This window comes from Rhinatrema bivittatum, chromosome 4 (assembly GCF_901001135.1).
Source record: "Rhinatrema bivittatum chromosome 4, aRhiBiv1.1, whole genome shotgun sequence".
Taxonomy (NCBI): Eukaryota; Metazoa; Chordata; class Amphibia; order Gymnophiona; family Rhinatrematidae; genus Rhinatrema; species Rhinatrema bivittatum.
In genome coordinates, this window is record NC_042618.1 from 153050528 (window position 1) to 153077192 (window position 26665).

General features: G+C 42.4%; 1 protein-coding gene across 8 annotated transcripts in view; it reads right to left on the bottom strand.

Moving 5' to 3' along the window:
* Nucleotides 1–26665, bottom strand: part of SCFD1 (sec1 family domain containing 1) — a 417399-nt gene that overhangs the window by 128980 nt on the left and 261754 nt on the right. For all 8 annotated transcript variants that reach the window (XM_029599000.1, XM_029598999.1, XM_029599003.1 and 5 more), the window contains one exon: nt 13516–13586. In XM_029599000.1, coding sequence (XP_029454860.1) covers nt 13516–13586 — 71 coding nt within the window. The remainder of the gene's footprint in view (nt 1–13515; nt 13587–26665) is intronic.

Below are 26665 nucleotides of genomic sequence, written 5' to 3' on the forward strand. Positions count from 1 at the left end.
TCGTTTGGTCAATCCGAAGTTACCAGGACTACCAGGTATCTGATTAGCCCCAATTCTCTGTAGCACTCTTTCTACCAATGGCCATAAAGGAAAAATATAGAGCAGATTGTGAAATGATCATAGTTGAATAGGGCATTCAATCCCAAGGCCCTCAGCTCCCTTCTCTGACTGAAGAAGTGTGAGACTTTGGCATTTCATCAGGAGGTTTGCCCCACCTGCATACAATTAGAGAAAAGGGAGAGCTTATCAGCTTCTACTCCCCCAGTTCTAGTGTGTGTTGACTCAATCTGCCTGCACATTTTCTACTTCCGCAATGTGGGCTACATAGAAACATAGAAATGACGGCAGAAGACCACCAAATGGCCCATCCAGTCTGCCCAGCAAGCTTCACACATTTTTTCTCTCATACTTATCTGTTTCTCTTAGCTCTTGGTTCTATTTCCCTTCCACCCCCACCTTTAATGTAGAGAGCAGTGATGGAGCTGCATCCAAGTGAAATATCTAGCTTGATTAGTTAGGGGTAGTAGCCGCCGCAATAAGCAAGCTACACCCATGCTTATTTGTTTTACCCAGATTATGTTATACAGCCCTTATTGGTTGTTTTTCTTCTCCCCTGCCGTTGAAGCAGATCCTGTAGATGCCTTTCTGACCACCTGAGCAAGAGACCTACTGCCAGTGCTATAAAAAGGCTTCTGGTGCTTCCTTATTAATTCACATATGCCACTTCAATGGCATTTCAGGAAGCAACATGGAAGCCGATCCAATGTAGCAGGGTAGCAACCAAGAAGAGTAGGTAAAATAGGGATTCTTTATTGGCAAATATTATAGTTGCAGATAAAAGCCCAGTTGTAGAAATCTCTTGAAACTGGAATTTGTCTTCCACAAGACCGCAAATCAGAGTAACCTCTGAAGGTCTGGATGAATTGGAATGTGGGGACAAGCCTCCATGAGATATAGAGATATGTGGAACTCCACGTCTCTCACTGCTACTATCACCAACAGAAACAGGTATTCTAAGTACCTCACTGACCTGTTTTAGGTTCAGGATGGGATATAGAAAGTACTTTCCTTCTTGGGAACCATGAACTAGATGGAATACTTTCCTCATTCCTATTCCTCCTTTGGCATGGGACCACTGATCCCAACAGGAGGGGTAGTATAGGGTGGACCTTACTATTGCTCTCTTCACTGGACAATGGCAAGGAAAAATCAAGAAGGCATCTGCATCGTAGTAAAAAAAACTCATAACCATTTGTTAGAATGTTCAAGAACCACTGATCTGAGATGATTTGGGTCCACTCCCCGTAAAAGTAGGACAACTGCCTGCCTATCCACAAGGGCAGGAAAGGAGCCTCTAAACTTAATTAGGTACTTCTAGAATCTCCCGTGCTCCCTTAGTCTTTCTCTAGGCTCTTGTTGCTCCCATGAAAGGGCTGAGACTTAATGATGAAACAATTACACAGAGACGAAGCTTCTCTGCCTGAAAGATATTTTGCTTGCTTAAACCTGGGTTTATTTATAATTGTCAATGCCAATTATACCTATCTCTTCATTTAGTGTGCTATACAATCTTAACTCTCCCATCTTACTTCTTAGATTTCTGGCATTGGCATACAGACATTTGAAAGTATGTTTTTTGTTTGTATTAACAACCTGCTTATCAGTAGACAGGGATAGTTTGGAATATTTAACTTAGGTGGTTCTTTACTTACTGGTACATAGACTACTTTTGCTTTTATTGGATCCTCTCTCTATTGGGTTTCATTACTATCTTTTGAAGATACCTCCCTCCGAACTATGTGCTGCTGAGCGACTGTCAACTTTCCCTCTTGTTCTAATTTAAGAACTGCTCTATCACCTTTTCAAAGATTAGCGGCAGCAGCCTGGTTTCAGCCTGGTTACGCTGGAGCCCTTCCTTTCAGAAAAGACTCCCCCTCCCCAAAAGGTTGGCCAGTTCCTTACAAAACTGAATCACTCCTCCCTGCACCATAGTCTCATCCACATATTGACCATCTGGAGCTCTGCCTCCCTCTGGGGATCTGCATGTGGAACAGGGAGCATTTTAGAGAATGCTACTTTGGAGGTTCTGGATTTCAAATTTCTACTTAAAAGCCTAAATTTGGCTTCCAGAACCTCCCTCCCACACTGTCCTATGTCATTGGTGTCCACATTTACCATGACAGCCAGCTCCTCCCCAGCACTGTCTAAAATCCTATCTAGGCAGCACCTGAGATCTGCCACCTTTACACCAGGCAGGTAATTTACCAAGTGATTGTCACATCCATCAGCCACCCAGTTATTTACATTCCTAATAATTGAATCACCAACTATGATGGTTGACCTAACCCTTCCCTCCTGGGCAATAGCCCTGTGAGACTCGTCCATGGTGCAAGAGGATAATGCATCACCTGGAGAGCAGGTCTTTGCTATAGGATCACTTCCTGCTAACACCAGAGTGTGCTCTCCAACTAGATGCCCTTCTTCCTCCAAGGCAGCACTTGGGCTGGAAGGTCTCCTTTATATACTTCTCTGTCTGCCTCAGCTCCTCCAGGTCTGCCATTCTAACCTCCAGTGATCAGACTCATTTTCTGAGAGCCAAGAGCTTTTTGCACAGGGTAAAAAAAAAATCATACATGTGACAGACTGGGCAAAGGACTGGAAGGCCCCCAATCTTGCTACTGGTCTGCTATCTTCATCTTACTATTACTTTTACTTAAGTTTATGTTGCTAAGTGGGTAGGGTTGAGTAAATTAGGGTCCTTTAAATATAGGTGGTGTACTCCCTGTTAATCTGGAAATGACCTGTAAGGGGATAATTAAACCTTTGAAAAGAGCTGAGGCAAACCTGTGTTTTAGATAAAATCCTGATTTTTAATGTGAAAGTGTCTCTATAAATCAATAAATGAGCTGGGTGGGTGGGAGGGAAAGACAGACAGTAGAATTACTTACCTTATATTAGCTTTTTATTTCAGGCCCACACAAACTCTAAACTATTATCAACCTTTCACATTTGATGGATACTTTTATTTAAAAATCCATAGGTGCTTATTAGGTAATGTGCATTAGTTTTATAGACATTGTCTGTCATTTCTTATTTTCTAAATGAAACAATAGGAAAAAAACACGAAATTGTCTTTTTCCTTCTATAGTTTTTAGTGCATATTTGCAAAATAGTGCACACTGTTCAGAAACAGTGTGTACTCTTTCTAAAATGAAAAAAAGGGAAACATTTTGAAAACAAAAATCAACTCTGAAACAATAGAAAATGACATATTTTGGACTGCACATCCCTAGTGCCTAAATGGCTCCAGACATCACTAACCTAAAGGTTGCGAATTTTGAGGAACAATTTTTATACTCATAGTAAAAACAAATGATGTTATGGAAAAGATACATTTATGATGTGATATTTTGGCAAGATTCGCCAGATGAGTTAAACTAGTTCCATCAGTGGCTGAACACACAAGATTGTCATTTAAAGTTTACATTGCAATTTGATATGCATGGGTTTGCTTTTTTGATAATAAAATTTGCAGAAGTCAATGTGGGTTTTCCACTATGTTTAGAAAATGCACTGATCATAATAATTTTCTTAGGTTTCAAAGCTGCCATCCATTGTCATTAAGGTGAGGTCTTTTTACAGTTTAGATAGATTTGATCAGAGGTTGCTGAGTTTAAGAGACAGTGCCAGTGTTAGCTATATGGATTTTGAAAAGGGGATATCCTTATGCTGCTATTAGGTGTGCCTATTTGTGGGCTTTATATGCAAATAAGGATTTGTTGCTTAAGGACACTAGCAGTAGCGAGAAAGATAGATGAAGATTTTGAGATTTACTAATTTGACAAAGTATTTACAAAGCAAAACAAATGCCCATTTTGGGTTTACATCCTTTTTTTTCAAAACCATTGTGTATAGTTTATTCCCTTGCTAGGAACACTAAAGATAGAGTTTTAAAATCAGTAATGCCAGTTCTGACACCTAATACTTCCAGACCAATGGTTAAAGATGGGCACTGTTCTTTTTGTGCCTCCTCATTACAAGGACCAGCATCTGATTACCCAACACAATTTTGAGTTGAAACACCAGTTTGTCAGAGATGATCATATGTGCAATAGTTTGATCTTGCCCTTTAATGTACGATATAAACCTCTAGTAAAGTACCTCATCTCGGTCACATACACACAGAACACAGACAGACCTGCCTTCACCAAATATAGCATAAAAGATCACAAATTACAAACATGGAAATGAAACCTGGAATGGAAACCCCAAGACTACTTTCTACTGCACTCCTGGGGGTATTCTGCACAAAAAAACTGAAAATTCTGCAAACTTTGTATTGGTCAAAATAACACAATTTACATGACAGTGTTTAAGTAATAGTATATAAATATGTTAGGTTAGCAAAGAGAGAAGAAATGCATATCCTTAAAACTGTCATGATTTGTACCCAGTCACTTTCCTCCATACCCACCTCACTTCTCACAACAATCAATCACATGCTCATATCCCTGTCCAACATTCCTGACACCCCACCCCCACCCCCACATCCTCTTCCCCATGCTCCCTCTCTCCCCTGTTCAACTTTCTGCCCTTGCCTCTCCCCTTCCCTAACCAGAATACCTCTGACCACTACTTTCCTACCCCTTCCTGCTCAGCATCCCCCACTCCCCGCTCCCCCAACCCAGCAGCCCCACACCTCCATCTCTCCACTTCCATCTCTCTTCCCTGCCCAGCAGCCCTCAACCCCTCCCTCCTCCACCCTAGCCAGCAACCCAAATCTCCTTTCCCCCATCCCTGATTCCCTATCTCCCCATGCCTTCCTGCCCACGCCTTGCTGCTCAGTACATTCCCCCCTCCTCCTGGCTCCCAGCCAGCAGAAAAGCCTTCAGTCCAATCCAGAGTCTCCCTCCATCTTTATCAGCAGCAGATGAGGGTAAGAAGCACTGAGGAGAGAAAGATGAGGAGGCAGCAGCAGATCTACATAGCATTCACCTTTCTCCCTTATGCTCATGTTTTCACATCCAGGCCCCATGGGGTGAAGAAAGCATCAGCAGCCTCACTGCCAGGCCAGGCAGAGGAAGATAAAGTTGGTGTCCTGCCAAAGCGATATGAACAGGAGTTGGTGATATCGCGCTCTCATCTGGATGAAGGAGGAGGGAACAACCTCCCACTGGCCAAGAAGAGGAAAAGGAAGCAAGAGCAGCTTCCTGTCATACCCAATAAAAGAAAATTCAGCCAACTTCTGCCCAGATGAAGAGGAGAGATCAGTCTTCTGCTGGCTCTGCAACACAACTCTCGGGACATCGCAACACACTAGTGTGTCCTGACACACTTGTTGAGAACCACTGCGTTAAGATGTACCAATGTGGCTCTAAAGCTGTGTTGCAATTCAATATTTCAAAATAGTTTAAATATTTAATTCAGTTGCCTATTCTATTTTTATAGAGATACTGATAATACATTTCAATTTCAATTCATGGCTCAAAACATGGTATAAATAAAGTGTTTTTGGATACATTGGAGGCTGGAGTTGTGCATGGAGCAGTAAAAACTAATATGGTAAAGATGGCCTATATTTGTATGATGCAGGAAAGAGGATGCTAAGCAAGAAATTCAAACCATACATTATTAGGCAATTAAACTAGAGGGTGGGAGTGGCTGGAGATAGCCAATGATATTGGCACGTCATCCGCCAGCAATATAGGAAGTAGGAGGTAAAAATAAAATCAATCAGCTCAAAAAAAGTAAAAAAGGTAACTAGGCAGAGCAGCAAACCAAGGAAGAAAAGTTGGAAAACTATGACCTCAAATGCTCATAGTCTGGGCAATAAAATCCCACAGCTGCAGGTTTTAATGGTGGAGGCGGAATTGAACACTGTTGTTGTTACAGAAACATGACTCACTAAGTCTCATGACTGGAATATGGACATCCCGGACTATAACTTGTTAAGGAAGGACAGAAAAGGGGGAGGAGTAGCTCTTTCAAGTCAAAAATAATATCCAAGCAACTGAAATGCAAGAGACATGGGGTAGGGAAGAAGCATTATGGGCTGCCCTAAAAAAAAAAAAAAAAGATGATGGCGCTTCCATTTACACTGGTGTGGTCTGCAGGCCTCCAACTCAAACAGAACTGGACAGAGGTCTATCGAAGACATTCAAAAGGTGGGAAAAAAAGGGTGAAGTGTTGCTTGTTGGAGATTTTAATCTGCTGGATATGGATTGGTGTATCCTTTCTGTGGAATCTACAAGAAGTAAAGAGATAGCGGTTACTTTTCAAGGGGTTCTACTCAAACAAATGTTAATGGAACCCACAAGGGATGGTGCGATACTTGACCTAGTGCTCATTAATGGGGATAATGTCTCTAATGTCCAGGTAAGTGCTCATCTGAGCACCAGTGATCAAACGGTATGGTTTGATATAGAAATAGGATACAGAGAGGTCACAAAGATCCGCATTTTGAATTTAAAAAATATGGACTTTCTCAAAATGGGGACATATCTGGAGGAAGAACTAGAAGACTTGGAGAAAATGGGTGAGGCAGAACAACAGTGAACCAAATTAAAAGGAGCTATTACTAAGGCAACAAATCTCTGATGGATCATTGCTGGTTGTCAAGACCATGGATGGAAGTGGGGTAGATGCAACCCCATTTACAGAAGAGAATATATGGGAAGAGCCAGATGAGGTACATCCCAGGATGCTAATGGAGCTCAGAAATGTGCTAGTGGATCTGCTGAAAGACCAATCCAGTTTCCAGCGGGGGAGTAGCTTGCTTGTTACGGCGGTTACTACCCCAAACCAAATAAGCCTGATACTTCACTTTCAATGCATATCCGGCATAGCTCTCTGCTTTAATGGCAAGGGAGAAAGACCGATACTTCACGCATATCCAGCATAGCTCTCTGCTTCAACGGCAGGGGAGAAAGTCTGCTACTTCACTTTCAATGCATATCCAGCATAACTCTCTGCTTCAATGGCAGGGGGAATGAAGAAAAGTGGATCTATGTACAGACAACAACCAACAAGGATTGAATTACATAGTCTAGGTAAACAAATAAGCATGAGTGTAGCTTGCTTATTGCGGCGGTTACTACCCCTATCTAATTAAGCTAGATATTTCACTTAGATGCAGTTCCAACACTGCTCTCTACATTAATGGTGGGGGTGGAAGGGAAATAGAACCAAAAGGTTACTAAGAGCCAAGAGAAACAGATAAGTATGAGAAAAAAAAAGTGCAAAACTTTCTGGGCAGACTGGATGGGCCATTTGGTCTTTTTCTGCTGTCATTTCTATGTTTCTATGAGACTGGAGAAGATCGGTTGTGGTCCCGCTTCACAAGGATGGTAACAGAGAGGAGGCTGGAAACTACAGGCCAGTTAGCCTTACCTCAGTGGTGGGAAAATTATTAATGATTGTGCTGAAGGAAAGGATAGTGAACTATCTACAATCCAGTTGGTTGCTGGAACTGAGCCAGCATGGATTCACCAGGGGAAGTCCCATAGGACAAATCCAAATGATTTTTTTGATTGGGTGACTAAAGCGTTGGATCTAGTAAGAGCGTTCGATGTGATTTTCTTGGATTTCAGTAACGCTTTTGATACGGTCCCACATAGGAGGCTCATAAATAAAATGAGAAGCTTGGGAGTAAGCACCATGGTGATGGGGTGGATTAGAAACTGGTTGACTGACAGGAGACAGCATATAATGGTAAACAGAACCTATTCTGAAGAGAGAACACTGTTAAGTGGAGTGCCACAGGGATCAGTATTGAGACCGGTTCTGTTCAATATCTTTGTGAGTGACATTGCAGAAGAGATAGAAGATAAAGTTTGTCTATTTGTGGATGATACTAAGATCTGCAACAGAGTGGACATGCTTGAAGGAATAGAGAATGAAAAGTGATTTAAGAAAGCTTGAAGAGTGGTCAAAGATTTGGCAGCTGGAATTTAATGCTAAGAAGTGCAGAGTCATGCATCTGAGGTGCGGGAATCCAAAAGAGTTTTATGTGATTTGGGGGGTGGGGGGGGGGGGTGTAAAACACTAATGTCGCTGAACTGGGAGAGGGACATTGGAGTAATAATTTCTGGCTATCTGAAGGCAGCGAAGCAATGTGACAAGGCAATAGCTAAAGTTAGAAGAATGCTGGACTGCATGCAGAAAGGAATAACCAGGCGATAATGCCTTTGCACAAGTCTTTGGTGAGGCCTCACCTGGCATACTGTGTTCGGTCCTGGAGACCATTTCTCAAAAAGAATAGAGACAGGATGGAGGTGGCCCAGAGAAGGGAAACCAAAATGGTGTGGGGTCAGCACTGGAAGCCTTATGAGGAGAAGATTTCTGAGAGAATGGTAGGGATTGTAAAGCTGAGCAGTTGGTGTGGATGGCAGACTAGATAGGTCATCATTTTGGATGATACGCATTATTCCTTCCTTTTACCTCTTCCAACTTCCTCCTGCTAATGAACAGCAATCTCAGGGTGACCATAATTCAAAAGTTCCCAGGTATTTATATCTTGAACTTCTTGTTAATGTGATATTTGTTTTGAGCACCTTGATCTAATATAAGACAAAACACCCCCATTTTCTTCTGGATCAGAAAGTACCTGGACTGGAATCCCTGCTCTTTCTCCTACAGTGGGATAGGTTTGACCACCTTGCCTTGAAAAAGGGCAATGACCTCCAAAATTAGGAATTTTGGGTGCACACAGAGTTAATACTCTCATAAGGAATGATTTGAAATAATTTTTAATATATGTAAACCTGTAGCCTTCTGAAATTATCCATAGGACTCATTTGTTGGAGGTTACTAACAGGGAGCTCTTTTTGAACAAAGTCAAAAATAATGGTTATGGATTCTGGATTCAGCCAAAAATCCATCCTTGGTTTTGATTGGGTAGCAGTGTGAGCTTAGAGCTTTTGACTTCATGTCTCTGAAGGGGCATTTCAAGGGTGGTTGCCCATTTGGGTGCTCTTTATGAAGCATTTAAGGGCATGAGTCAACTATGCTGTCCCTTTTTAAGGAGAGTGCTCTGTCAGAGGGGTGCCCTGGAGGCTAGTAGGGCCTATTTGGGCATTCAGGTTTAGTTTTTTGAGTTTGTAATTTAGTGCTTGTATTATGTTTATAAATTGTGTCCTAGCTCTTCCAATCCCTAGAAAGAGTGTGGGATATGAATCAGTTGGAGGTTAGGATTTTTTTTTTAATTGTTTTATTTGTATTATTTTGTTTAGAAATATGGATGTATGTATGACTTGTGGTATTTATCATGAATTGTATTAATTTGTATATTTGAATTGTTTTAAATATTTACATATTTTTATGATTTATTGCTACATATTGCATTATTCTTATGGTCTAAGGATCACTTTGGATTGAACTCTCTCTAAGGAAGGTGATTTATAAATATCACATATAATAGCATAACATGGTAGAGAAATATGCAGCCTTGATGCTGCTTGGGATAAGCTAAACCCTAAGAACGCCTCTTTGGGTGGAAGAATTGTCTTCTATATTACTGGCTCCAATAACTCCTAGTGATGGAGGTTGGCTTGGAGATGCACTGAATGGCGATCTTTAAGGACTTCCAAAGCCTTTTGAATAGCTTCAAAGAGTTTCCCTTATGTAAAATGGAGATCAGTGAGTATTTTCTGCACATCTTCATGAAGGCCTATTGCCCACAGCCATAAGAGTCTGAGCTTATCTATTGCCATTGCAGAGGTTCTCAATACTGTCCCAAAATATCATATGGATAAGATGCTTTTTTGCACTGTTTACATTCAACCAGCAGTGAATGGGATTCATGCTGATCCTCTTGAGGAAGGCATTGGTTAGTCCCTGTGCCATTTCCAAAATGGTGTATAAGGGCTGGAGTAAGTAGGTCTAATAGGGCTCTATGCAGGACTGGAGGATAGCATTCTGATGTCTTCTACCAAAATGATACAAGGTCTGACATTCACACTCCGGTACTAACAAGGGATACTTCTTAAACTGTACTGATCAGATTTGATCAGTACAGACTAGTGTGGCAGTTAGAGCCCGCTGAATCCTTCAATTGTCTGGACACAATAATTATTGTCCACCTTCATTCCAAAAAGGGCAGAGTGCAGCAGCATTTCCCATATTTTTCTATGCACCTCCTGGTAGAAAGGGTACACAGATACTACTATTAACTTTACTGAGACATCCAGGTATTTGAGTAGGCCAAATAATGGAGCCTTGACCTCTTCCTCAAACTGCAAGTAAATAGGTTGAAACTCTGCCATAGTCTGTACAAAATCTGAGTAGAAGAGGTCCTCCGATAGAGAAGGTAGTTCAGGAGAGAAATTCTCTTCAGAACAAATTTCTTCTGATTCATAGGGGGGAATCTCATGGGTGCTCAAAGTCACTCTCTATATAAGCAGGATGTGAATGCCGATGATGCGCTGATCCTAGAGTCAACCACATATCAGCGCAAATGTATTTCTCTGGGGCATCAGAGCTGAAATCTGTAAAATTTTCTCTATTGGAGGCTATTTGACTATAGCTTGATGCCAACACTAAACATCAGTACTCGAAACAGCACAGGGGAAGGCAGTGCTTAAGTGGATCATTTGTTGCTCCGGGAGGTGTGTTATGGTTAAGCGGTGTTTGGGTGGATTCTTGGGTACTGTGGAAGATGACCACACCCACGGGGAGGAGCCCTGTGGGGAGCCAAAGTACTGGGCTAGACTCAGGACGCACAAACACAGAATTTGATCTTTTATTGAACAGCTTGATGAATACCACCAGAGGTGGCAGTAGTGAGGTAGTCTGGATGTAGCAGTCTCGGGACCCTTCTCACCCCGTTGGTATAGGGGAATTCCGGTGTAGGTTTCCCAGCAAGGCAATGCTGTAGATGAGACAGACTGTTAGTTAAATTACTCACTAGATGGTAGCTGTAGGTATGCGATTCCACCAGGCTGAAGTAGATGGTACTGGCATCGAGGCAGGGAGAGCAAGCCCTCGAGAAGCGAGTACCTGATCCCTGTAAGGCACCTGAAATAAAGCAGAGGGCCCCCGAGGAGCGGGTACCCAGGTTAGTCAATACCCCAAAGGGCAGAGAAAGAGCTTCCAGTGGCAGCACGGAAGCAGCAGAGTAGCTTAGACAGGACGAATCCGAGTCTTTGCTAACTCAGTGAGCTAGCAATTGAATACAGGCTATATACCCAGATGGCATGACGTCACTTGAGGGGGACGCCCTGAGGTTCACACCAATGTCGGAATAAAGATGAGGGTAGCGCGCGTGTGCACCCTAGTAGGTCCTTGGGAGGAGCATGGCGGGAGGCAGCACCATAGCCGTTCTGGGGACACCGAAGAGGGCGGCTTGCAGACACAGCGGTAGCCATTTTCCCAAGGCAAGCGGGAGGAGCCGTGAACAAGGTGAGGCAAATGGGGCGAAGCAATCTAGGACCGATGGACGCAACAAGGTGTTGACCCAGTTGAAGGTTGCTGCTTTACAGACTTCAGGTGTTGGGCAACCATCTCCACAGCTCCTCCTCAAAGATTACAGATCTGAAGATTCGATGGAATTCAGAAGGATTGACTTCATTCACGTCTCCAGGTGTCCTGAAAGCTTGAAGATGGATCTCTGTAGACAGGTGCAGTAAGTATACTGGATGGAAGGTAGAGCTTCCTTCAAACAAAGCTGCTTTGGAGGTGGGAGTGCAATTTTCCATGACCCCCAGCTCTCAGAGCCTTGTGTTGAAGGAGAATGGTGTGGGTGAACTTCTGTTTTTCAGTGGGTCCTCAGCATAGTTTCTCCTTGGCTCTCAGAACTTGAAGAATGAGATCTGTCTCATTATCTGGAGGCCTATTCATAGGATTCAGTGACCTGTGGTTCAAAACCTTCTTCAGTAGTTTTGAGACTTCAGTGGTTGGTGTAGCTCCATGGTACTTATGCTTCTTTAGCACTTTCCAAGTTAGAATGATGGAGCTGGACTCAGAGTATTTCATATGAGATTGTAGTCTTATCTTTCAGAATTTGATGGCCCTCAGAGACATATTGGAGCAGATGCTGCATGTGGGACACATGGTCCTGTCCCAGACACTTGTTGCAGGTCTTCTGATGGTCAGTGATGGACATCATCTAACTGAATTCTGGGTACCTTTCAAACCACTGGCTACCTTCCTTTTCATTCTTCAAGAAAACAGATGATGCACAGTAAAAAGTAAAAAAAAAAAAAAAAAGACATTTTTACTATGAGACAGACTCCTCAAAGAGAAAAAAAGAGGAATTGCCAGGAGGGATGTCAGAAGCCACTTCAAGGAGGACAATAAAAAGAAATTCAGTTTCAAAAGCATCAAAAACATATCTGGGAAATGCAAAGATGTTTTTTAAAAACCCACTAAGATACACTTAGCTAAGAAAGGAAGCTGGGAAAAAGGAAAAATCGGTTAAAAACTGCCCAGGCAGTAATAATAGAGCAGGACTGAAACAGGATTGTCAATATTACTAGAAAAAGATGAGGTAAACTGTGTAGCCATGGGAATATAGGAGCTGTCACCCATGCACAGAAGAATCTTACAGTCTTCATTGGAAAGCTCTAGAAAAATGCTTTGTAATGCTGCTGTCAAATGGCATCACTAATCCGTGTGAATTAAGTCAGCTGCTTGTCGTCATCATTTCCTGACTAAATTTTGTCATGTCATTTTGGAAATGCTTCAAAACTGAATCTCCCTGAAATTCATCTGGGGATGTTACAAATTACCTACTGTTATCAGATTTGATATAATACAGTAGCTGTGCAGTTATTTATGACATCAGATAATATGGACTAACCAAATTAGAGAATGAAACCAGTGATTATGAAAGGCAAGTTAACAGTAGCAACTGTTAATGCATCCAGAGATTCATGGGAACTGCAAGAAATGGTTGCAAGAATTTCAACAATAAAGACATAACAGAGCAATTTTTAACTAATATTATAGACATTAGGGAAAAAGCACAGGACTGCTTCTATGGTCAAGTCCAAAAGCAAAGCACGTTCAAGCAGCATTGTCTGAATTATCAAGAAGGCTGCTCACCCCATAACAATGTTGCTAGCAGTAATTTTGTTATGGGTTTTATAGATGCTTGATTTTGATTGTAAATATTACTACCCTTAACATAAAGCATGACGGTAACCTGCACGGAGTGGCAGTTACTACTATAAGAAATTTGCTGGGCAGACTAGATGGCCCATTTGTCTTTTTCTGCCATTATTACTATGTTATGTATGTGTATTACTATTGGGTGTGTATATTTTGCAATGCTGTACAATACACAGAAGCTACATTGTTCTTTCAAGCTATATTTGGAAGACAGAATATAATAGCTGTTTGGCTTGCAATTTATTTTATTTTCCACCTACACTTAACATCTGGTATCTCAATCAGAGGCTCAGATTACATTTCTGATGCCTGCTCTAAATGCCTTTTGACCTCTTGCCATCCCTTTAAATAGAACTGATTAATATTCTATCAAGATATTTCTACAGAATAAAGATGACAACACTGTACCTCAGAGGGTGGCTGTAGAGAAGTGATATAATAGATCAAAAACAGCCTCATTTTATCTTCAGGAGTGCCAGCTGTGGAAAAATAGTTATAATATTACTATTTATAATTTATATAGCACTGAATATAATAAATTGAGATAAAAATCAGACAAGTTAAAATATATACAAAGTTACAGAACCAACATAAAAAGGAAAAGGAAAAGAGCAGAGTGTGATCCTACTCTGACACAGCAAAAAAGCACAGCTCCTAATGTCCTGCGGCAACTCGGGGATAGATTCTGCCATAAGTCTGTAGCAACTCTTTGGCATATTTGCAGATGTTTACATATTACATGTAAATATTGTTTTACATTATAAAAATTAAATAAAGCAGTTTTCCCAACCTTTCTTCTGAAGCTGTGTAATTTATTTCGTTCTCTTTTATGGGTGGGGAAAAGGGGATCTTAGGTATCACTTCAGGGAAAGGAGGGTGGGGTATTGGTGCATGGAGGAAATCTCTGAGATGAGGACAGAGGGAGACAGACAAGGAATACAGGCAGAAGAAAGAGAAGGTGGAAGACCAGGAATGGAAAGTGCAGAAGCAGGTCACGAGGAATGAGAGGGAGGCAGGGTCTGGGATCAGAGGTGAGAATGGGGGGTGTTAAGAGGTTCAAGGATTGGTTTGGGGAGTGAGGGGAAGAGGTTCCTGGATTGGTAGTAAAGTGGGGGAAGGAGGGGAAAAGAAGAAAAAAAGGAGGGAATGAGGTTCCAGGATTAAAAAGGGGTAGAGGAAAGGGGATGGGGGGAAGATCCTGGGATGGGACGTTCAGGGGGAGAGGGAACAAGGAGGAGGATTGGGGGATGGGGGGAGTGTGGGTTTTGGGATCAGGAAGTGCATCTCCTTTAGCTACAGTGTTGTTCCTCCTCCTCACCTCTTCATTTCCCTCAACCTGATCCTAACTCTCTTTCCCTTTTGTGTCTGATCCCCGGTGCCCTCTCACACCTATAGTCACCCAACCCTATTACCAATTACTTCTCTGTCATATAAACCCCCAATCCTCGCCTCTCACCGATCCTCATTGTTGGCTGGCCAAAAAACAATGCAGCAGCACCTCAGGTCATATCCTCTTCCTCTGCTGTCAGAAACTGGAGTCATACTTTGAAGTAAATGGCATACTGCTATTTGATGTGGTTCAAAGCATGAATTTGACATTGGGTGAGAGACAATGACCACTTCTCTGCTACTGGTCCACCATCAGTGGGAATAGGCAGATGGTGAAGGGATAAAATACTGGAGGGGATTGCCAGGGGCATGAGAGAGGACTGGCTCAGGGTACAAGGAAGGAGGAAGGCTGCTAGAGAGGTGCAAGCTCAGCTGCCCACCTCCTCAATGTGGCTCATAGTTTCCCATGATTCCACAGAACTAGGCAATTGCTGCAGAATTACAGGAAACAAATGGGCCCTAGTTAAAAGTGAGTTACAGAGGAGACATAAGAAAACAGGGATATTTTAATAAATGTCACTGTGCTGCATCAAAGGATTTCCACATACTGTTTGTTCCTTATTTGTTTTCAATGGCTGCATACAGAAATAAAAGACTTAGAGTTTAAAATAAATGAAATTATCTTGGATAATACACCTAAGAAACTACCAGAATTTTACTTGTTTACACTGCCTGCATATTTCTACAGCAACTATGCAGGCAGTGTAAAACTGCCTGCATACTTTTTTATCTTTGTGTCTTCCAATTAACAAGTAGATCTCATTAGAAAGAGGACTTCATGAATACAAGCAAATAGAACAACCTGCTCTTCTGCACGAGTGAACATGTAATGTATTATGTTATTACGTTTATGTCTGTCAAGTTTGTTTTACTATTTATGTAGTTGATGTTTGTAAATGTCATTTGATGATTTTAATTTGTTTTATATATTGTTTGAGGTACCTCTCCTAGAACATGTAAGTAAAGCGGCAGGAAATAAATACATCAATAGATGTTAAGAATATATCCTTTTGCCTTGAACTATCCTACCTCACTTTCTAGAAGAAAGGAAAGGCATGGCTGTTCAATCAGGCCTTCCCCTCAGGTTAACTGTAACCTGCTTTGAGTCCATTTTTGGAATAAGTCAGAATATCAAATGTTTGGAAATAAATATATGGAAAAGAATCAATAAATATGCTATTTATATATATATATATATATATATATATATATATAGAGAGAGAGAGAGAGAGAGAGAGAGAGAGTTATACAGTTTTCAGCATTTTAACAAAAAGGTAAAGAAAGATGGGAAACAGCTGGATTCGCTGGGGAGGATAGTGATGAAGAAGGAAACATTACAAAAAATAAGATCTAATGAAATCAAAATAGTATAAGCAAGTGACATACGTGATTATATTACTCTCTCTGCTAATTTAGGGGTATCAATACCAGTTAAATGGAAAAATGTCTCAGTTACAACATCCTTCTCCCCCAACTAAGTAACAAAAGGCCTTTTCTTCAATGCATACTGCCATAAATATGTATGCGTAGAACTGATGAGAAACCTCCCAGAGAAGAGGAAAGCTGAAATGCAGAAGGATAAAACTTTCCAGTGGCTGACAGCTTAGATATGGCACACTTTCCTCAATCAGCCACCAGCTGGGAAAGATATTTCAAACAGAATACAGAATACAGTTGAAGAAATAAACTTTGTGAAGCCAGTATAAAAAATGGTTCTTAGCTTAATAAAGGTCAGAAGATAACTGTGTTCTCACATTGATTGGTATTACATTTAAATCTTAGCAGGAATATAATGCAAGATACTCGGTATATAGCATCTTGGCCAACTCCACTTTTGGCAGTGATGGCCAACTCCACTTTTCACATGCTGCCAACAGGTCTGATTTTTGGGAATGTTAAACTATGTAAATTAATCTGGTTCTGGGATAAAATATATCCAAATATCTCATGAATACTGATTGTGGAACTCCTGAATGCTAGACCTGTGTGTGGCTGGAAGATCAGAATTGCCATCCCTGCTCTAAAAAAGTATTTCCTTGACATGTGTCTCTCCAAATTATCTTTGATTTTAAAAAGACACTTCAGGAGCTAGGTAACTACAGGAAAACACAGAATTGGCCAATGTTTGACTAGAGAAATATTTTGGAACCAGATGACATTATACGTAAATATGAGTGGCGTAACCTTTTTAATTATTAAATACATTCAGATTAAGGGGCTCCCCTCAACCAACATGAACAAGACTTGTAATAAGGATATAACAAAATCTGAGATACTGGAAGATTAATGATTGTTTTCAAGAGTATATGCCATACATCTTCAATTTATCAGTAATAATATTCCTATAATAATATAGTAGCTTAGGAAAAAATATGTTAGTCACTGGATTTACTTTAAAGACAGGAAAAGCACATTTTTAACTTATGTAATAAATCACAAGCTAATATAAATAAACATATGTTAATATGTAAACCGCTTAGACCTACCCCTCATAGAAACACAGAAATGACTGCAGAAGAAGACCAAACGGCCCATCCAGTCTGCCCAGCAAGCTTTCACAGGTATTTTTCTTATACTTATCTGTTACTCTGACCGCTGAGGTCAGGGCCCTTATTGGTAACTTTTTGGTTCTAATTTCCTTCCACCCCTGCTATTGATGTAGAGAGCAGTGCTGAAGCTGCATAAAAGTGAAGTATCAAGCATAATTGGTTAGGGGTAGTAACCGCCGCAATAAGCAAGCTACTCCCACGCTTATTTGTGAATGCAAATCCTTTGTCCCACATTTCCTCTTGCCGGTGAAGCATAGAGCAATGTTGGAGTCGCATTAACCATGTGTATGTTTATTGAATAAGGGTATTAATCACCAGGTAGTAGCAGTTATTCCCGCAAGCCACCCCCATGCCTCTTCTCTTCATTCACATCTTCAAGAATTTATGGATCCACAGTGTTTATCCCACACCCCTTTGAAATCCTTCACAGTTTTAGTCTTCACCACTTCCTCCAGAAGGGCATTCCAGGTATCCACCACCCTCTCCGTGAAGAAATACTTCCTGACATTGGTTCTGAGTCTTCCTCCCTGGAGTTTTAAATCGTGACCCTTGGTTCTGTTGATTTTTTGCAATGGAAAAGGTTGATCGTTGACTTTGGATCATTAAAACCTTTCAAGTATCTGAAGGTCTGTATCACATCACCCCTGCTCCTCCTTTCCTCCATTGATTAAGCGGAATATAAGAGTTTTAAAATAAATAAATGGGTAAAATTCTGGAGAGAAACCCATACTAATGTACACACTAAAACACTCAATTTACCTTTCTTCTTTAGAGCAGTACTGCACTTATTCATATTAACTCTGTTTGTGTAGTGTCATACCACCTGTGCTACTGCCATAATCTATAGTCCCATATAGACTAATAAAGAAATGTAGATTGCGTGCTGTTTTAGTGAGATGATTTATATGGTGCAGACCTCTTTTGTGAGGGACCAAGATGCTATAGGTTCCTGTACTGAGCAGTTGTCAAATCAACGGAGAAGCTTTTTATATGAATTCGGGCCAGTTCTTGAACTGCAATTATTACGTATAGATCTTATTCAAACAAAGGACTGGATGAAGATACAGCTACAATGTGGTACTGATGTTTCTCCATCAGCAATAACATGCGATTTTTTTCAAATCTGATGTCACTATATTTTATCTTCTGCCGCTGAGCAGAGATCTGAGTTCTTCAAACTGCTCCAGCTGTCTTTATATCTTTTAAAGGTGTACACGTCATGATCGTCGCCTATTTGCCAGCTGCCCAAAGAAAACTCTATTGGGAATATGGGTGTTGTCCATACACCCCAGCCTACTGAAGTTGAGCTAATATTAACATTGCCTTAATGCCTGTCATATTGTATGCCCAAAGAACCTCCGTGTTAGGGACACTATCCACCCATCTGATACTGGCAACTCTGCATAGGCAGATTAAGTGAACCTGATCATACTTCATTATGTGGCAACTGTATGAAGTTGAAGACTCACATCCATAAAGTAAAGTTATGAACACAACTGCATAGTAGATTGTCAGCTTGCTCATCATACACACACACAGGCTCATTCCACAGGTGCTGCCTCAAATGTCCAAATGCAAAGCTTATCTTGGCCAATCTGGCACAAATATCAATATTACTTTAGACAGAGTTAGGCAAGAAGCTGCTGAGATAAAAGCTTGTCAATAGCTGCTAACTTGCAGGCTAATTTTAAAACACAGATGGGTGCATCATACCTGCGCATATGGGCATACAAGTGAACACTCGCTGGAATTTTAAATCAAGAGCACAGTTGCACATGTATGATTTAAAATATACCTATCACGTGTAAGTGCACTCCTAATTTTAAGCTGTTACTCGAGCAAATGCACTTTGCGTACCCTCCTTAGGACTTTGACATGTGGATTTTAAAACATGCTCGCGTGAAGGACATTCCCAGTTTTTCCAATTATTCAACCAGTTTGCCCAGTCAGTTTCAAGGTCATCATGATTCCTCTGGTTCTTCACCCTGCACTCTCCCCAGTTGACCCAGGACTTCTCATCCTGTCGTGTTAGGCCTAAAACACAATTTCTGCAGTCTCACTCCTCATCAGGATCAACAGTAAATATACGCGACTAAAAAGCCGACGCATACTGTGACCTCTGGTTTTAAAATATGGATTCATGTGTGTAACTGTTGGTCCCACCTCAGAATGCCAGGCCCCACCACTTTTCAGCCCCCTTTTGTTTTAGCTCCCGCACGCACACATATGCACATAATTAGTAGCTTTTAAAATCTGTATTGCTCATGTGTGGCCCACATACTTGCCTATATGAGCCTTTTAGAACAAGCAATGCATGTAAAATTCAGCCCCTGGTGTCACTTCTGAGATAGATGAGTTAACGGTTGGAAAGGACTGATGCATAACCTCAGTTTTTCTGAGGTGCACAATCAATCCAAAGCCATGCTTTGTATTACTGTAGAACTTCATGCAGTGAGTGCATCACCAGTGCACAATCATCTGCAAAAAAGATCATGTCATATGTACCTTTTTTTTCTTTTTAACTTGCAATTTCCTAAGTTTGAAGACATCACCATACGTAAGATATTGAACAGATATGCACAGACTGCAGTTTTTAAAAGGTATTCCATTGAAAAACATACTAAACAAAGAAGAGCCAGGACACAAACAGAAGAGGAGACTAGTAAGCTTTCTTAGCCTTAACTTGCATTCAGCATTCAAGCCCTCTTGAAAGGAGCAAATATTTATGAAATTGCTTGGGCAAACAAATTTCCTAAGAGCCTCCCAGAGTCTATCCCTATTGATAGAATAAAAGGCTTCTGTTAGATTTACAAATAGAGAGGTCTTGGTGCTGCTCACAATATTAGTCCTGTAACTGTTTAGCTGTAAATATCATAGCCATGATTCTTCCACCAGAACAGAAGCCACATTAGCTCTCACGAATATCATCATTGACTGTCACATGCTTTAACGTCCTGCTGAGTAGGAATGAGCCAGAATTTTACTGGTATGGACAGGAATCATAACTATGGCCAAAACATACTCATTACCTTTACATTTGAAAATGCAAATGATAAGAGCATCTAAACTCATGAGGCACTCCTTCTTGCCATATGTGAAGAAAAAAGCTTAGTCAATCGACAAGCCAGATAGTTACCTCTGAATTTAAACACTTCACATGATAGACATAGGACAAGTGGTGATGGCTTGCTTCAGGCCACTGAAGAATTTCATCAAGGACAGAGTGATCAAAAGAGGAAGGCTGACTGAGCATCATATGAAACAGCTCTGCCCAGCACTCTACAATCTTGACATGGTTGATCAGCATCATCCTTTGAGCAAACTGGTACACAGCTGGATCATGGGGATCAAAAACTGTCTTTATGCGATCATATAAACTCTTCATGTCATGTCTGTCTTTTGTCTCTTGCAGCTCTGTTGCTTTAATGGCCTACAATCTCTCTCCCATATCCTGAAGTCACCCTTGTGCATGTTGTTTAGTGTTAGCATAAGCAACCTTTTTTGCATAGTCAGACTTGTCATTGATCTGCACTAGTGGGTGGTATGCATTACATCCAGCAACTAAGAAGCTTCATCATCTTGGTCATCAAAGCAGTCCTTAAGGTAGATGCTGTGGAAGCCAAAGATTTATGCAGTGTTCTGATAAATGCTTCCAGATTTTTGAGAAGGAAGTATGTATAGCAGATTGCTTGCTATCTCTCATGGTCAGGCAAGCTGGAATCCGGGATCACCCCATAGAAGCGGCACAGGACTGCAAGGCAGGACTAGAGCTGGTCTTCTTGGCTAGCCAACTCCCCTCCCCCGCAGGTTGAGCCCTTGGGTTCTGGTGGCTGGTAGGACTTGGAGAACAACATGGTGATGCAGGCGAAGGCTGGGAGCTGGATACAGGCACAGACTGGGAGCTGGAACTAGGTACTGGCAGGGCTGGAGACAAGGCCGGAATCAAGGGCAGGCTTGAACCAGAGACAAAAGCAAGACCTGGGAATGCATACAAGGGACTGGACTGGGCAGGGTAAGACAAGGATAGGTCTGGACAAGGACTGGACCAGACAAGCAACAGGAAACAAGAAAGCCCAATCAGGGCACAAAGCTAGCCAGGCAAACCTAGAAAGCACGAAGGCTGCAAGGTAGGACCAGAAAGCCCAAAAGGGTATTGAGCATGGTAGGTGGGTCTGAAAAGCTGCAGAGCAAGGCCAGAAGGCCTGGAAGGGTCCAAAGCAAGGCAGGTAGGCCTGGAATGCCACAGAAAAAGGCAGAAAGCCAGGGAAGGCTGCAAGGCAAAAGGCCAAGGTAGGCCATAAGGCAAGACAGAAGGCCAAGGTAGGCCACAAGGTAAGGCAGAATAGCAATTCAAGGATGGCCAGGGCAAGGAATAGAGGTGATTCAATGAAAAGGCACCAAGGGAATGGACAGGTTGTGTTAAGTAAAGCTGGAACTGCTGTGTCAGGTGATCAGCAAGGAGGTAGCAATGGCAGTTATGAATGAGGCTCGCTGATGACCACTGCTGACGGGGAGGCTGCATAGCAGGCAGAACTGTGACAAGGGGAGGCTGCACAGCAGGTGGAACTTTGACAATATTGACATACAAAGCAGCATTCAATTTTTCCTGAGACTGAGCCTGCACGTCTGAAAGCTTCAATTTTTGTGACATCTAATTTTTCTTTGCTTGCTTTCCTTGCTGCCTGTGTTTAGATGGAGTGAAGGAAAGGAACATAGTGCTATGCACAAGGTGATGGTCAGATCAGTTGGAAATGCTTTGCATGACACAAATCAAGCTAATATAAGAAAGAGCATAATATCTGATTATGACGTTGTCCAGCATTCGCCAGTGTTAGTAACATAGATACATGCAGGTATTTTTATACGTTGAAAGACTGTTTTGGTAATAACCATGTCATGATGAGCACAAATTGCAACAAACAGCATGCCATTAGAATTTTTATTACCTACACCATGGTACCTAATTATTCTTGCCAATATGCTATAATTTCATCCAACAGATGCATTAAAATTGCCTAACATGAAGAGCTTGTATTTGTTATGTGCAAGAGAAATAATTTTCTGCAGGAGCTCACAGAACTTATCTTTGATTTTGTCAAAGACTAGTATAGTTGGAACATAAGCACTGACAACAATGGAACATCTTCCTTGGGACAAGTTAAATCACAGTGCTTGTCAACAGAGAAACACTGAGTGAAACAACCCTTGTTTGCAACATGAAATTCTTCTCAAGTATGTGATGCGCCAAGTGTCTCACAAAGTCAGAAACTGCTGGAAATAGGGCAAGTAATGAGCAGCTAAGGTGGCAGAGGGCACTTTGGAGGGAGTTAAACCTGGGTCTGCGTCTAGATAAGAAGAGTCACAAGACAATGAGCAATTTAAAAAAGGGATTGCAGCCTGATGTGGTATACTGTCTGGGTCTCCATGGCAGCGTTTTTTTTTTAAAGTAATCTCTCAAATTTCTTACCGGGCAAGTGACTAGTCACAGTTTTAGACACAGTGTGGTGCCCTGTCCGGCCTAATCCATCTTAGACCTGTGAGCCATGATGTACACAGCTTGACCACTGATCTCAACATTCTTAAATAATATGCCATTATGGCCAATGTCAATCTTGGATCCTGCCACCAACTCACTCGCCTGAAGTACCTCTGAAGAACAGAAGAGAAAATACCAATCAGAACAGGGATATTTCAAATTCAGATTCGAAAATAGAAAACAGTGCATGCCATAGCTTGACTAATAAGTTGTGTGTAACTGGGTGTCGGGAATCCTTCAAAATATCCACTTTTCTAGCTCATCTACTCTTCATTTTCTTTACCAAGAAGCCCTTATAGGGGCTCACCAACCTTGTGCTTTGGCAAAGAAAGCAAACCCAGTCAAATGATTGGACAAGGCTCCCCTAGGATATACCCACATCTTTCGCCTTGGCAACATATCGGACAATTAAATCCGATATGGGATTTATGGGTCATGGATGGTCTACGGGACCCATAGACCATCCATGACCAACCAAGTTGTCACGGACGAGCCCGAAACCCCTGTGGTATGCTGCCCTAGCAGCTGGAACTGCAAATCTCTAGAGAAGGTCTCTGGAAGTTGCAATCCAATCATCCATAGGTACTCTGGGACCTGGATCCCGGCTTCATCTATATTCGGAACCTGCATGTGGAACAAATCCCATTTAGCTCATGACAAAGCATCAGCAATACCATTGTTAATACTTGGCACATGAAGTGCCCATATTGTAGCGTTAAGTCTTAAGCCTGCCAACACAATTTATCTCAATAGATCTACAACCCTAGGACACCTGGCAGACTGTCTATTAATTACATCCAAAATGGCATGGTTATCGCACCAGAAGACTATCTGTTTGTTTTGTAACCTGCCTTCCCATTTAACCAGAGCGACCATTATAGGAAATAGCTCCTGAAATGTGATTTTGCGGGTTAAGCCTGCTTCGATCCATGTGGCTGGCCAGGGTGCAGACCAGGAGCCCTGACAATACAGTTTGAATTCCCATCCTCCTGAGGCATCAGAGTGTATAATCCAAATCCCTGTTAGAGATGGGAGGCTCCTGCCACATGGAAATGCCATTGAATTCCTCAATGAATGATGTCCAAATGGCCAGATCATCCTTGATGGACCTCGTTACCCTGATGGAGTGATGTGGTTTGTTCATGCCTGCAGCTGTTGCTGCTGCTGCTGCCAAATGTCCAAAGAAAAACTCTTCCCATAGGTATAACCTTACATGTGAAGTTCAAGGTACCTATGAGGGCCTGCATGTCCTTCAATTTTAGTTTTTTGGCCCTTGACAAGCTGGAGCATTGACTTCAGTTTAAGCAGGCAGTCTTGACATCATCTTAACCGAGTCAAACTCAAGCCCCAAAAATGAATTAAAGTAGTTGAACCTTCAGTTTTCTCATGTGCCAATGGTACTCCAAATTCCTTCGCCAATTCGTGGAATACTTGTAACAATCTGGTGTACATTTCTGACTCTGCCGGTCTCGCAAAGAAGAAATTGTTGAGGTAATGTTGATATCAATTCTCTGTGTTGCCACCCTATGTAAGAAAGAGCTGAATAACTCAAAACATGAACACAGTACTGAACAGTCCATCAGCATACAATTATCGAAGTACTATTGACCCCAAAACTTGAAACCCAACAATGGGAAACTGTCTGGATGAACAGGCAGCAATCAGAATGCTGATTCAATATCCATCTTTACCATCAGGCCATTGTGACCGCATTCTCTCAGCAGGACCATGGCACTATTGAAAGAAGCATATTGAACCGTGCAATCCTCAGCAGGTAGATTGTCATTCACGGAAGACTCTTCGGGTAAGAGCTGTTCTGGATGAACCTGAATTTTCCTGGCTTCTCTGGAATCATGGCCAGAGGTGATGACATAATCTTATCAAAAGGTGGCTCCTGGAATGGACCAGCCATCCTGCCCAACTTGAGCTCCTTGTCAATCTTCGGCCATACTATATCTTGGCATCGCACTGCTGAAGGTGCATTATATGTACCTTCAGGCTGTTGATATCTCCTTGGAAAGATATGATAAATCCATTCTGGAAACTGTTGAAGATTTTTCTGCTTCCAGGCGTTCGGGGTAACAGTTTAACCATGTCAATATTGGGCTCAAGTTAATGGGAGACATGGCCATGCTGAAAAGGGTTGACTCATCTTGTTTCTGCAGTACTCCCGGTACTGGATTTCCTGGCCCATTTGTTTGCTGAATGTGAACTAGAACATATGGAACAGGCATGGCGAAACATGATTTTCTGAAAACTGCAGGAATACTTGCATCTCCAACAGGTGTTGTTCACACTCGTAGTTGACAGGGCAGTCGCCGGTGTAGTATTATATTTATGCTTCACTGGACGGTCTGACCAGACTGGAATCGAAGGTGCTCTCAGTCTGAACTATGGGAGCTAGACCCTGAACTATTTCTTCTCTTCCTTTTCTTTTTCTTGCTCTCCGCTTGTGCACCTGAATAGTTCCCTGAGGTTTGGCCCTGACCTACCAATTCCCCACCACACTCACCAGCTGAGATTCTGGCATCTTAATTCACTGTTATGATGTCATCACAAATGTGGTTGGTTTATCCTGAAAAACCAGGTGACTCTGTTTGAAGTGCTGACGCCTCTGCTGATTCATGGCTGCTACCGTCTACTGCCCGAGAGTGATCATTCTCACCATCTGTCTGCAAGTTCCTGGGGATATTGTTAACAGACGACACCCACACTGGCCTGGCGCCAGGTTAATGGTCATCATGGACCTGCACTCTGCATCATGTGCTGCACTGCCATAGTACCATCGAGAAGGTCCCACCCATGGCACTCATGTATGGGGAGCTTAGAGGTAGATACTCGGGTATGCCAGGTGTATGTTCATCAGCCACTGCTGTGGCCCGTACAGTGACAGAAGTTGCATACTCAGTCTGCCGTGACCCCATGGTGCCCCTCCGGGCAACTGGATGCTGCCATATGTGCCTGACAGCTGCTCTTGCCACAGTCCAATCCAAGGCTCTGGGCCAACCGCGATATAATCTGCTGCACCTTCGTATGCCTGTGTTGTCGGTTGTCCACTCATTGCCGGGCTTGCATGTTCTCCTTTGATTGTTGCGAATGTGGCGCTGTTGCCCTCTGCGTGCTGCTGCCAGTCATCCCTTCCTTCTTCGACTGCTATAGGCTGACTGGGAATTCTTGGTGTGACTATGTTTTCTGCTGTGGCCGACCATGAAGATTGTTTCCCCTTTGCACCCCTGTTTTGTAATGTCTTGTTCCACCGACAGTATCACCTCATCTTTCCTTCCAGCAATTGTGGTGTATGAAGCCACAGATCACAGAGAGTGCTGCTGAGTGCAGGAAGCCATTCTTGTGTTCCAGGGGGACCGACCTGATTCTTTACCCGGCCCTCCGTGAAAAGGAACTTACACTGCTTGGCCTCTTACAGAGTCTGCTGTCCTGATGTCCTTAAATCTGTTGTGAGCTTGTCAGGCAGAGTCAGTGCTCTGGGCACACTGAATAAACCATGTTTACATTGAGCTGAGAAGCTCACTCACAGCAATCACACTCGTTGGATTACATCGGCCGTGCCTGTGGCTGCACTATACTGCACCCGTCCTCACTTGCTATTTTATTATTTATTTCTTTTGGATTTTGATGAAATGGGGGAAGTGCTTAGAGTGCCAGCCTCTGCTGGCCGCACATTCAGAGAGAAGATGGTTTGCGCACAGCTATTGTCCCGCAGGTCCTACCTGCTCCGGCCGCCGATGCTGCTGACAAAAGGAGGGATGGCAAAGGCGCATGGCTTTTTAAACTGCTGGCTGACATCAACAGGAGCCACTGAGACTCCCCTCCCCACCTCGCCGTACTGTGTCATCCCCTCTCTATGGCACAGCAAGGAGGGAGAGGGACCTGGTGGAAATGGGGGTTGCCAGGCCAGCCTCCATTGGAGTACAGTGGGGGTGTAGGAGGCAAAGGACACATGTGCCATACCTGGCTAGCTGAGGGCTCTGGGCAGCTGGTACGGGCCCCATTTTCTACTGGTAAAATTAGTCATTTTGGCTATTATTAATTTAACTCTCCACTGTTAGGCTTCCTATTTTTTCAT